Source organism: Purpureocillium takamizusanense, chromosome 2, assembly GCF_022605165.1.
Source record: "Purpureocillium takamizusanense chromosome 2, complete sequence".
NCBI classification, from domain to species: Eukaryota; Fungi; Ascomycota; class Sordariomycetes; order Hypocreales; family Ophiocordycipitaceae; genus Purpureocillium; species Purpureocillium takamizusanense.
In genome coordinates, this window is record NC_063069.1 from 5,193,585 (window position 1) to 5,206,484 (window position 12,900).

General features: G+C 54.9%; 4 protein-coding genes across 4 annotated transcripts; 3 read left to right on the forward strand and 1 right to left on the reverse strand.

The window, feature by feature from the left end:
- Positions 1-105: 105 nt before the first annotated feature.
- JDV02_003375 (uncharacterized protein) lies at positions 106-438 on the forward strand (the record flags this gene model as incomplete). Its single annotated transcript, XM_047984500.1, has 1 exon — positions 106-438. The coding sequence occupies one exon, from the start codon at positions 106-108 to the stop codon at positions 436-438; it is 333 nt and encodes a 110-aa protein (XP_047840474.1).
- A 3,426-nt stretch (positions 439-3,864) lies between these two features.
- On the reverse strand, positions 3,865-6,865 carry JDV02_003376 (uncharacterized protein). The gene has a single exon (XM_047984501.1). It carries the CDS (start codon positions 6,550-6,552, stop codon positions 4,612-4,614), a length of 1,941 nt encoding a protein of 646 aa, XP_047840475.1. The 5' UTR covers positions 6,553-6,865; the 3' UTR covers positions 3,865-4,611.
- Positions 6,866-8,177: 1,312 nt separating this feature from the next.
- On the forward strand, positions 8,178-9,873 carry JDV02_003377 (uncharacterized protein). The gene is made up of 4 exons (XM_047984502.1): positions 8,178-8,357; positions 8,412-8,705; positions 8,794-9,464; positions 9,533-9,873. Exons 2-4 carry the CDS (start codon positions 8,512-8,514, stop codon positions 9,706-9,708), a joined length of 1,041 nt encoding a protein of 346 aa, XP_047840476.1. The 5' UTR covers positions 8,178-8,357; positions 8,412-8,511; the 3' UTR covers positions 9,709-9,873.
- Positions 9,874-10,188: 315 nt separating this feature from the next.
- JDV02_003378 (uncharacterized protein) lies at positions 10,189-11,721 on the forward strand (the record flags this gene model as incomplete). Its single annotated transcript, XM_047984503.1, has 1 exon — positions 10,189-11,721. One exon carries the CDS (start codon positions 10,189-10,191, stop codon positions 11,698-11,700), a length of 1,512 nt encoding a protein of 503 aa, XP_047840477.1. The 3' UTR covers positions 11,701-11,721.
- Positions 11,722-12,900: the final 1,179 nt, after the last annotated feature.

Sequence of the window (12,900 nt, forward strand, 5' to 3'; positions counted from 1 at the left end):
ATCGTATGTCGGAAATGTCGGAGCGAAACGAAGGAGAGGTGGACGATGAGAAGCCTGTGAAGAAAAACAGAAGTTAGCAGAGATTCTGGCCAACAAGAAGCAAACATGAGCAGAACAATGACAAAAACACTTGGCAAAAATCTCAACGACCAGGCCACTGGCCTTTGGTACGATGAACAAAATGCAAAGACAAAACCTGACCAGAAAACAAATGCAAACGACACAAGATCAGACAGACATGACATGACACACCACGACAGAAAAACAAACATTGCACCAACAGAAAACCACAAACAGAAAATCAAAAAAAAAAATTCAAACAAGCAGCAAGACAAAAAGAAAATTTCTCAAAAAAAAAAACCCTTCGCGGCCGGATCAGAAGCAGTGTCATCATGTCCGGCCGCGATCCCAAGGACAAAGTCCATTGGGAACGGGTAGCCCCCAGTGCCTCTAGAACAAGTGCAGGTCAGCAATTCTACGAAAAGCAGGAGGTGGAAGTGGACTTGCCAGAGAAGCCCACCCACCCTCCCGGGTGTGTGATGACCAGACACTATGAAACAAGAAAGAGTTAGCAATGTTCACAAAACAAAACACAAGACAAGGTAGACTTAGCTCTGCACGAGGTGTATTGGCCAGAGTCTACGACACTATGAACACAATCAAGTCAGTGATGGCACACACGAACATGTCAAATGCAAAATCAAGGTGAGACTCAGCTTGTTCAAAAGGCCAAAGGCACTTTTTATCGGAAGCCCACCCACCCACATTCCGAAGGTCGAAGTCGAAGACCTGTAGTGGATGATCAGACAAGACAAACAAAGAAGGAAGAAGATGCTTGCTGAAGTTGGTGGCCAAGGCCAGTCGAGCTCCAAGTCGAAAGTCGAAAGGAGTCGAAGTCGAAGTCGAAGTTGAGTGATGAAGGAGGGAGGAAGAGGAGTAGGTTGGGCGGGGGGAACGGCTCCTTTTATAGACTTCTGGGCGGGCGGTCTGGCTGGGAGTGATCGCAGGCAGAGCAAGTGCTGGCAGCTGGCCACCTCGATGTGAGCCAATGAGAATTCGGGGTCAACCGAATCTCCGTTTGAACATACGCCCCTGCTCCTTTTTGGGTAAAGGACATCAGGCCATGGTGCCGGAAGGCATAGAACCGAGAAGACCAGGTGGGGGCATGGCCAGAGATGCAGTTGCATCACTGCTTCTGCTCGAGCGGCAGAAACCTGAGGCTCATGAGAGCGAGGCAAACCGGGGGCCCCCTCCCTGTGTGCTCCTGGCTTGCAAGGAAAGCAGCCAGCATGGTGCCATAGAGGCTAAGGTGGGTTGCTGGGAGGATGGGAGACTGGGGGGGAGCTGGGGAGAGCTCCTGGCTTAGCATTGAACCCGTTGGGGCATCTAGAGATGCGCCACACACCTTGTTCGAGGTGTTGAGTAGGCATTGGAGCCGTTCGGGATTCCCCCTCGCCCTAATGGGCAGCCCACCAGCCATGGTGAGGCAGTAGATGCGGCACCCAGCACCTGTGCCCGCATGTGTGCGCCATTACTGGGCACTTCGTGGCGAGGATGAAGGCATCAACACGTCGAAGTGCCAATTCTATGCCTACACGATGCCACCTTATATCCATTTTCAGGAGTTATCATGTAGTTGCCCATCAGAACCGTTATCTACGCCTGGTATTTGCTCTGCCTCTCGTCGAAAGACTTCAGACCATATTCGGTGGCTCCTGGTGTAGTGGCGCGTGCAGCCGTGATATCCGTTTGAATTCTGTGCAGTTAGCGTACAGCCCCATCTACCTGTGCTGGCTCCCCAGAAATTGTGCTACTGTAGCTTCGCGTGTTTGTTTTGGACTGGCGGTCGACAGGCTGGCGCGCGGTTTGTTTGAATATTGAGTGCACGTTGAAGCACAAAGTGTGTAAATCCTGAATAAAATCAAAAGTTAAAATCATCAACAACAGTATATTCAGGCTTTCAAGTGATTGAGAGTCCTCTTTTCGTGGCTGTCCGCTGCTGAATGTCGATGTTCTCGCAGAGTGGCCGATTCAGGGGCTCCTGCGATGGGCTGGCGCTACCCTACGCGCCACGGGCAACCATCATTATCGCACACGCTCGCCAAATGTTTAGCCTCGAAAACAACCGTAAATCAAAATGTATGGACCAGTAGTGTCTGCTGCTTTGTTCAGGTTTTCAGCAAAGTCCCATGCACAGAGGGCCCTCAGAATGCTGCCATCGCATCTGCAGTGCCTAGCACTCGCTCCACAGCTGCCAGACCAACCACCCCGTCCATGTCTCATCCTACGCATTTCGACGTCAGTAAAATTAACGTTGAGACATTTGCACGCGAGCCCAAGACAATGCAACGGCCCCAATCCCAAACTCTCGTTTTGATGGGTTCACGATGCCTGTAGACATATCCTGGCTGTAAGCTAATACTACCTCCCGCAGTGCCAATGCCATCCACCCCCCAGCCAGACCAGAAAATCCCAAAGCTCTGGGACCCCATGACCAGCAGGCACACCTGTCTGGCAGCCCTTCGAGCACACACCGCCAAGCAGCAGAGGCACCATGAAGGGGGGGTGGGGCAGGACCTCTCCCTCCTCGCGCTGGTCGTTCGTCTGAACTCGGCACCTGGGGTCGCTGCCCCCCTCCGCCTCCCCCCCCCCGCCAATCTCTTCGAGCAATGCCGGTCAATGGGTCCCCCCTCGCAAGACCATCTGGCCAGCTCTGGTCGTAATTCATGCCGATTGAGCATGCTAACTCGAATAGGAAATGCAGGTGCGCGCCGATTTTCTATGAGGCCCTTATCCAGGCTCTGCGGCAGCTGTGCACCTAACGACCCACCCGCTCTCCTTTTTGGGAACGAGAGAACCGCGATCAGTAGCTGCCTCGGGCAAAATCTTCGCAAATTGTCCTACTGAGCCCAACTTGGCTCCTTCACACTCGGACTTGACGTGGTGTTGCGATGGGTTGCGCTGGAACCCTGTTGGAGTGCCCAGTCTCGAGATGGCTACGCCACGCCATCTCGATCACCGGCAACATTAGATGCCCTCGTGAGCCTAGATGTATTTTCTATGCGTACGAAGGGGTGATAAACGGAACTTGACCATAATATTCTTCGTTTCGAGCATTGTTGCCGCGTGGAGGGCATTAGTTCGTTTCCGCTGATCCGTCAACCCTGACCCCTGAATCAAACTTTTGCCGGTTCCTCTGCCAAAATCAAGTGTAGCACATCCGAAACACACGAGAAAACCAAATCTTTGGTTTTAGAATGTGCATAGAGCATCTGCTTTGCGAGAAGATGTGCTCTCAGCCCGTAGTGTGCGTTGGTGGTTGTGTTCGCAGCTGGCTCAAACCGTCCCAAACAGTCACCAGGCCCAAACGCCAGGTACCGCACTACGCCATCGGCAATTCTCACTAACTCCGTCAAAATGTAAAGACCCAGGTTCCCAGCCTACGACAAAAAACAGATCAACTTTAATTCATCATGGGAACGCTCTGGCTCGACTTCAGGCCTGTGCGTGTCCCACGGGTTTGGGTATCATCGACTCCAGTACGTCGTTCCACATGCAGCCATGCACTCTACCAGCGTTGCTGGTGTGGCCAGGTGCGCCTGTTCAGATTCAGGTGCTAACCGCGGACAGGCGTTGGCAGAAGAGCACTGGTCATTCCTCTGCAGAGCGAGAAGGCTGCACGTTCGGCTACTCAGCACATACTTGGAAAACAAAAGTTTACCTGGTCCCCTGGCTGTATTTTTCGACTTGAGAAACCACGTTCTTCTTGCCAGGAAGAAAAATGTTCCATAGATTGCCGTACAATCCCGGAGGACTCTGTCGAACCAATTTGGAACGTTCTACAGACAGGGTAGATGCACTGCATGGCCGTTGACTTCGAGTACACATTTGGGCCCCAGGTACGAAAAAAACAACACGTTGGGTACACGCAACAGGGACAAGGGAGTCGGCCCAGTGCCTCCAATTACCAGATTTCCAAATTCTCTGCAAGTGAAAATCAAACAACGGCGTATGGTGCATGCGGTCAAGGCATTTTTCTTCGCATGATTCTCTTCCGTTGTTTTGTGGTGGTGGCCGCGTTCTCGACGAGTGTTCAGTCCTGCATGTGCCTTGTTCAGGCTGCGAACTGCCTGGTTTTCCCGGCCCACAGCCAAATTTCGCAATCCCAAAAACAGCTTGCCGCCATACCAACAACATGAAGCGACTTGAAGCACCTCGCCCCCTTTTCTTCGAAAATCTTTGCGGCAACGTCGACAACAAACCCTTCAAAAATGCCGATTCGAATACAACTCCTGAGGTCAGCGACATTGTGGCTCTAGAGGAATGCAGACAGACCCCTGCTTGTCCGACGTTGATTCAAGGCCCGACCCGCTGGTCGCGCGTCCGGGGAGGCGTCCACTCGTTTTCGCGGCCCACCCTCCACAATCCCACTTCGACGATCGACGGACCCAAGCCAAGCAGAACAAAACGTGGGCCCGACACTGCTTAGCGCTGAGGGGCAAGATCCGACTACAAGACGGCCTCCAACCCGAAAACTATAATAATAATCTGGGTGAAAGGGGGAAAGAAGGGGGGATTAGAGTTTGTTGGCTTTTTGGGGGACACTTGAATTCACCAAGTCACCTCGACGCCCTGCAGGCCGCCCGCCGCTCGCCACCGCTCCAGAGTGTCTTCGAAAGCTGCAAGGCCCCGCATGTCGGGGCCCCCCCTGAGCGTTTTCATCATCTCTTCGTGGGTCTGCTTCTGGCACTCGTTGTTGACGTAACTCGGCCCACACGACTGAAGCGGCGCCAACCAGGCCCCTCGCGACATGATGTGGCCCGCCCAGGTCTCCTCGGCTTCCTTTGTGGGCTCGATGGCTAACATCTCGCCGCTCCTGTCGTCCCCCGCGAGTCGCACTGCCTCGGATACTATGTGGGCTGCATGTCGCGACAGAACGTCCTGCACATACATCCAGTTGGGCGAGACGCCAGTCTGCGAGGGCCCTGTAAGTACCAGATTGGGGAATCCGCGTGTAAAGGCTCCGTGTAAAGTGCCGGGTCCTTCATCCCGCCACTTTTGCGCGAGGGTCGTGCCATTCCGGCCAGTGATGGTGACGTTGGATCGCCTGCCCGGTTCAGACCTGCTGTCTGCCGGGGCACGGTAACCCGTGGCCCAGACGATAATGTCCAGCTCGTATTCGATGCCCCCAGCAATAACTCCAGCGCGCGTGACCTCGTCGATTCCTTTGGCTTGGGTGTCCACCAAAGTGACGTGTGGAAGATTGAAAGTAGGCAGGTATTCATCATGGAAGCAGGGTCGCTTGCAATATGACGGGTACCAAGCCTTAAGCGCTTCTGCAGTCGCCTTGTCTTTGACGACTATTTTGTCTACTCGACGTCTCAATCTTTCGGAGCGCGGTGCGTCCAGGGCGAACGCGCTGCCCACATGTGCAGGGATGTCTTCCATGGCCAGCGGCGGATCATGAGGACCTCCGCAGAGGTACTTGTAGGCGTTCACCGTGGTCCAGCCATCATCAACGAGATTCTTCTTAACAGGGACGCCTGACAAGACGTGGTGGAAGTTGCGATTCCGCGCGCGCCACCATCCGTCGCTGGGGGCCACCGACTTCCACTCCTGGACCGTCATCTGCCTCTGCCCACGCTCGTCGATGGCCGATGGCGTCCGCTGGAAGACGTAGAGATGGTCCGCCCACTTTGCTAGCTCTGGGACGCACTGGACGGCCGTCGCGCCTGTGCCGACAATACCAACCTTTTTGCCCTTGAACCCGTCCAGACGCCAGTCCTGAGGTGATCCGCCACTAATTCTATAGTCCCATCGTCCGGTATGCATCATGTTGCCCTTAAACTCCCCGAGACCTAGGACTCTGGGCGTCTTGGGGTGGTTGAGCAGCCCGTTTGCCACGACGACAAACTGCGAGGTTACCGTCATCGTGATGTTTCGCTCGTTTGGTCCACGACTCTGGCTTAGAGTCGCCCTCCATCGTCTCTTTTTATCATCCCATTCGAGGGAGCCAAGCTCGGTGCGAAAGACTGCCTTATCAGCAAGATCCCATTTTGTGGCGATGATCTCTGCGTATTGCCTCAATTCAGGCCCGTATGAAAAGCGATGCTGGGGAATATACCCCGTTTCCTCGAGTAACGGCATGTAGATAGAGCTTTCCACATCGCACATGAGGCCCGGATAGCGATTCCAGTACCAGGTGCCTCCGAAGCCACCCGCGGTGTCGACTAGTCGAATATCGGTAGCTGCGAACCCCTGCTGCAGAAATCGCACGGCGTATAGTAGCCCGCCGTAGCCTGCACCCAGTATGAGGAAGCGCACGTCATGGCCATCTTGGAGGTTTGGCGTTTGCGCGTTGAGTGCCGCGTGGTCTACCCATGGGTCGTGAGCTAGGGCGTTGAGGCGTGAAGACGGTTCGAGGTTCAGATCGAGGTACTGAGCATTGCCATCTGGACGCAGGCGCCTCTCCCTTTCTTGGTCGTACTTTTTGGAAAGGAGGACGACGTCCGGGGCGCCATCGGTCGGCTGAAGCGTGACGTCGACCGTCATGGTGGCGGCATGGCCGAGGATGGGTGGAAGCTAAGGAGTAAGAAGCTTATATTCGGAGGTGACGCCTAGGGCATTGCGGTGATTGCTATGAGACATCATTTGATACGTGATCAACGCCCACGAATTAAATGACGCCAGCACTACGTTCTCTCTCTAGCCATACTGCATGTCGCCACGCTAGAATCTGGTGAGACTCTATACGTACCCCTCCCTCCGACTGAAGCTTCGACCAACCTCCGTATGAGCCATATGGTAAACACTGAGTGCTACTCCGACGGCAGTCTCGAACGTCAAGCCGTGTTGGCTGGCGGAGCGGACTTTGGAAAGGCAGCATTAAGACCTTAGCCTCGGGCAGATCCACCATATCCAAGGGAGTATCTTTATACTGAAGGCGACCTGCCGGATGCGCGATAGGCGCTCGGATCCTATCGGTACCGACAGCATTTTATGCAGCGCGCATCGTGCAGCTTGTTGGGTCGTTCTGTGCCCCTCAGCCGTTGCCACGTCGATGACGGGATCCATGTCGGGACCGTGGCCAGCCCGGCCGTTGGCCCAAGAGCTCGGGCAGGGCCCGATGCACAGCCAACGTCATGCTCGCATCAAATGGAGGCCCTAGTGATAATCTATGCACAACGGTTAGATGTGTGTCTCGTGTCCGGGTTTCTGTTGCCATTGGGGCGTCCGACCTGGGCAGCCAGCACGGCGCTTTCGAGAGCATGAAGCAAACTCCAGCCTAGGAGAGTCGGGGCCTTGTTATCGCCGGACTGTATCCAGTGGGCGTTAAATGTCGTCCATCAATATCTCTGCCGCCTCGAAATCGGCAAATGGGTGGAGTGCACGGAAACGAACACCGGAAAGCATCGGCCAAACGGAATACTTATGACTCTGCGTGTGGGGCGGGGGAGAGGGCGCATATCCTGTGCATGTTTGCTACCAACATGTTTCTATGCCATAGACTATGTGCAATCTATGCCCTGAAATTCGAGCCGCTTTTGACCTAATGAACAAAACATGCTGCATAGGCTTAGCTAGACTACTAGAGTTGGAAAATGACAATAGTAGGGCAGGCGCACTCTCGGCTGCAAGCACTGAGAGAGCCAAGCGATCATGATCTTGCACCCGTAGTAGAGGTAGATAAAGTACCCAGTAATAATTGTAGAAATACTCAGATACTTGCTCAGACGTAATGGAACAAGGAAATCACTCGTGGCTCATAGTTGACGACGGGTGCCTAGGTGGACAGGGCGCGATCTGGAGTCGTGCGTGCTGCGATCGGAGAGCACTTGACTTGAAGCGAGCGAGGTTGCACAACATGTCTAGGACATCGGCCTGCCACCAGACATGCAACTGCGGCAAAGGATCGCCAACGCGTGCGGGGTTGATGCCGCTGCCGTCGGCGCCCAAGATTGGGGTCGCATCATGTAACATCGCCTGGCCACGATCATCGGGCACAGCATCACGTGGAATCCGGGGTCCCGTCAGCATTGCCACGCACAACATGATTCGCGCGTGAGCCGTGACAGGGGCAGGGTGTCGGGAAGGACATGGAGTCGGGGGCCGGACGACGATAACATGTAGGCAGCAGCTCCGCGGACAAGACATTGATGCTCGGCTGCGAGGTTGCTATTTAATAGCCGACTCGGCTGCATAGTGCATTTACTAAGCTCTAGAAATACCAGGCGTGTCTCAAATCGGTTGTCGTTACGCACAGATGCCGGCCAACAGCTCGGATAATGTAGCGGCAAGGTGCCAACATGAAGGCGGGGGCGCAGTGCTCGCTAGAATGATTTTCACATAAACACTAGGTGAGAACGCGGGAGGCATGCTTGATAAGTTGTATCGTTGACCGTCCGGTCTAGTCGTGTTTCAGCATTCAAGGAAACGCACTCGTGGATCCCACCGGTTGCAGCCTCCCATTTGGTGTCAAAACACAACGCGCTACGCCCTCACTGAGTCACCATGCCAGTCAACCCAAGCTCCGTCCCAGATTTCGACGACCTGCCCAAGGTTGAGGGCATGCCACAGGGCTGTGCCTGGGGTGTCTTTGACCAGAATGGCAAGAAGGACTTTGTCGGTACCCTTAACTTCTTGACCCCAGAGATTGTCAAGGCCGCTGCCGCAGAGGTCAAGGATGGAGTATCCATTTCTCTCAAGTACTATAAACCCCTCCCCGTGCTGGCTCCTTACTTTTTTCCTGGCCGGAGAACCTCGTGGAACCTCGAAGCTAATCTTCGTCCGTAGTTGGCCCCTCAACGGCTTGACCAGACTCGCTCTCACTGGCCGCGGCCCTGCAAAGCACAATGTGATATACCTCCCCGATGCTTGGGGTGAGGCGGTGGTGCCCCCCGACGCGCCAAGTTGGGACGACGAGCTGTCGTTCAACACGCAAAGCAGCAGCCAGTGGGATAGCCTCGCCCACGTTCAGCACCCCGGGTCGGGCCTCGCCTACAACGGAAACAAGCCCACCAAGGAGAACCTCTCCGCCGAGACGACCGCCGCAAACACTCAGCCAACTCTGGACCACTGGCACGAGCATGGAGGCCTCGCCGGCCGCGGCGTTCTTCTCGACTACAAGCTCTACGCTGAGGAGACTGGCTTTTCGTTCCACCCTTTCGCGGGAGACCTTATAACCGTGGACAATCTCGAGGCCTGTGCCAGACACTTTGGCGTCGAGTTCCGCTATGGCGACGTGCTCCTCGTGCGCACGGGTGCGACCGAAGCCATCTCCAACCCAACACCCAAAGACTTGGAGATGATGGAAGCGCATCGCCAGAGCGGCCTTGACGGCACCATCAACACGGCTCGTTGGCTTTGGAACAGGCGATTCGCGGCCGTAGCTTCTGATGCGATGGCCCTTGAGGCGTGGCCACCTGTCAAGGCCGATGGCACCCACGGTAACCTTGGTGACGTTGGTCTGTACCCTCTCACATGACATGCCTAGGGCGCTACTCTTTTGCTAACGTATACATTGATCGTATAGTCATCCACCACTACATGCTGAGCCTGTTTGGCATGTCCATCGGCGAGCTGTGGGACCTGAGCAAGCTGTCAGAGTACTGCGCCAAAGCGAAGCGATACTCCTTTATGATCACGTCGATTCCGTTGAACAATCCTTGCCTCATTGCCTCGCCGCCCAATGCTTTGGCCATACTATAATTGACGCCTTTAGATGGCTTCTAGATAGTGGAGAGTACAATGGCGAGGCCCGAGAACTAGGCAGGCTACCTGTTACGTAGGGTAAAGTCGGTGACTACCGCTGAGTATAATGGGAATTTATACGAAGTAAGCATCGGATGCAATGAAATATATCGCGTCAATTTTACGTGTTGGTAGGAAGCACACAACGTCTTCCCAAGCCCCCAAGTCCAATCAGGTCCATCTATGCACCTTCCAGTGTGGGACTACGCAACATTCCCCGCGCTGTTGACCGCCTTATTACCAGTGAAACACGTTTGCTGGTCCCCCAACCCAATCCTGGGACTGGATTGACAGCGTCGCCGAAACATCGATCTTAACTTATGACTTATTTTGTTCCCAATTTTCTGTCTCCGTTTATCCCAGTCGAAGAATTTTGCGAACCGAGGCCCTACGCTCAACGCCCAGCACAAGTCGGGCGGCTGAATTTCCCCTGCCGCAATGTACGACGGCCAGGAAGAGCTCGACAACCTTGCTTGGGACAAGAACGATGTGGACACCAAGGAGGCACTGTTGGATATGCGGCATAAGACTGTGTGCCGTAATGTGGAAGAGCTTTCTGAGGCAAGATTCGGCAAACCAGCAAGACTTATCACTCCACTGATCGGCGGGGGCTTCAACATGCTCTATAGAATCCGGCTCGAGGACACATCGCCAGACATCATGGTCCGACTTCCATGCCCAGGCTTGATCCAGTTCCCGCAGGAAAAGACCGCCCAAGAGGCGGCCACGGCCAGACTCATCGCCAAAGAGACGAGGCTACCTATTCCTCGCCAGCATTTCTACGACATGGAGTCGCCGGTCGGCCCCTACGTCATGATGGACCATGTCGAGAATCAGGGGAGCGTGTCGGCTAGGTTGACAGATCCAAGCAAGGATATCTCGGAACCTCACGCCCTAGACCCGGAAATCGCCGACTCAACCCTAGATGCGATCTGGGGCCAAATAGCTCAGTGCTACCTACAACTTCACCAGCTGACTTTTCCACGTATTGGCTCTTTGGTTGAGATCAGTCCTGGACAATACCGGGTTGCTGGGAGACCGATCACCCATAATATGACCGACATGGTGAGGTTGGCGAACATCCCTCGTTCCGTCCTCCCGGCAGAAGGCACGACATACACCACTGGAAACGCTTGGTATACTGCATTAGCGGAAATGCATATCGCGCAACTCATGTTCCAACACAATGATGCAGTGGTTTCTGAGGACGACGGCAGAAATAAGTACGTGGCGCGTCAGATCTTCCGCAGGCTCGCCATACAAGGTCGACTGTCAACATTTGGTTTCTCCGACGACTCCTGGTCTGCCCAGTCTTCCAATATCCCCAGCTCTGCGCTGCTCCCGGCACCCTCAGGCTCCCAAAACTTTCGACTATGGGGTGACGACTTTCGGGCTGGCAACATCCTCCTGACGAGCTCGGATAAAATTGCTGCTCTCATCGACTGGGAATACACGTACGTCGGACCTACGCAATTCTCCCTCGACCCGCCATGGTGGCTGCTTATCGAAACCATGGAGATGTGGCCATCAGGCATGGACGACTGGTGCGAGGTCTATCAACGGCGCCTACAAACATGGCTCGCGGTAATGAGAAAGGCAGAAGAAGCAGATACGCATGACTCGAGCACGTTGCCGGCGCCACTGTCGACATACATGGAGCAAAGCTGGACGACGGGAAGGTTCTTCCTCAGCTATGCGGCCAGGAAGAGCTGGGCATTTGATGCGGTGTACTGGAAGTACCTTGACGAAAGGTTCTTTGGCGACAGAGAAAGCGATGTTCCTGGACAGGAGGACTTGTGGAGGACGCGGTTTAACCTGCTAAGTGATGAGGAACAAGCTGCCATGGAACCCTTCGTAAGGAGAAAGATGGCCGAAGCGAAGGAGAGAAAGCTTGTTGATTGGGATCCCGTGGCCGCCAGGGATAGTTTATCCCAGTTGTTATTTGACTGAGGACATCAAAGAGATTCATGCCCGTTCAGATGTATACAGAGAAATGCGTGTAGGCAGATAGCAGGCTCTACCCCCACCAAGTCACGCTCAGCATCACCTATGAGCCCCCTTCAACCAGCGAGGCTGACCTCCGCTGGGATGATGTAACGCAACGGCTGGAGGTGAGCGCCTGCACTGGAAAGCCCTTGACGCGACCTCTATTGTCGCGCGTCCACGGCTGCTGTGTCACCTCGTTCCCTCAAAAACGCTCGTTTGGTAATGCCGCCACGACAAGCATGCAGCCCTCGTCGCCAACAGACGCGGCCTGTCCGACACCCAAGGTCCACTAACGCCAGGCGAGACGAATCGTGGCTCGTTTTCGCCCGAGAAAGCTTGCGCAGCAGGTCAGTGTATCGCTCGTCGAATTATGGCGCCGAGGCGGGGGTCGTTGAGCAGCGGGCACGGGCGCGTAAATCAAACAGAATGTCCGTCGTTGGACGCGTCGAGTCGAGGAAGGGAATTGAGGCCCAAAACCGCAAAAAGTGAAGTTGTAGGAAAATGGCGGTGGGCTCAATTCTGGCCGCGTTTATGGCAGGAGAAAGGGATGAGATGAATGTGGCACCGATTGTCTCTAGGGCTTTGTGGGTGGTGCGTGGTGGTGGCTCGCCGTAACAGTGCAGGGGGTGAGTGGTAGCGGGGGGGGCGGGCAGCAAGGGGCTGCGTCACGGCTGTCGCGCGGCACCCGGCGCGCGACGGCGGAACGCCATTTCCAGCCCAGAGCCTGGAAACACATGCAAGCGTGCGAAAATCGGTGGAAGCAAGTCGAATTTGCGCCATGAGTTTCCCTTGAAAGATTGTGTTGCATCCAAAATTCAGCCTGGCTTCGCGTCCTAGGGGGCCGGGGGGTGCACATGCAGTGCAGCGAGCCTCAGCTCCCCGCAAGCTGGACACTCAAATAAAGTATCTTGCCAAAAGTCCCATTCACGTTACGCTCCAGATGGGTGTGAGAAGCCGGTATGGTATTTTGGTACATCTTGAGCGGCGAATAGCTGCCGTGGTGGGCAAGTTTCCCCGATGTTTACTGATGTACTGTCGCCGCCGCCGCCGCCGCCGCCACCACCACCCACTGAAATCTCTCCCGTGCAAAGTGCAGCAGGCGGATGGTTTGCGAACCGAGAAAAGCGAGGGTCATGGATATTTCCCAGGCAATCGGTCTTACGG

Excerpts from the sequence above, each read along its gene's own strand:
- JDV02_003376 (XM_047984501.1), bottom strand. The coding sequence starts at position 6,552 with ATGACGGTCGACGTCACGCTTCAGCCGACCGATGGCGCCCCGGACGTC.
- JDV02_003377 (XM_047984502.1), top strand. The coding sequence starts at position 8,512 with ATGCCAGTCAACCCAAGCTCCGTCCCAGATTTCGACGACCTGCCCAAG. Across the intron at positions 8,706-8,793 it reads GGAGTATCCATTTCTCTCAA|TTGGCCCCTCAACGGCTTGA; the intron begins GTACTATAAACC and ends CTTCGTCCGTAG. Across the intron at positions 9,465-9,532 it reads CGGTAACCTTGGTGACGTTG|TCATCCACCACTACATGCTG; the intron begins GTCTGTACCCTC and ends TTGATCGTATAG.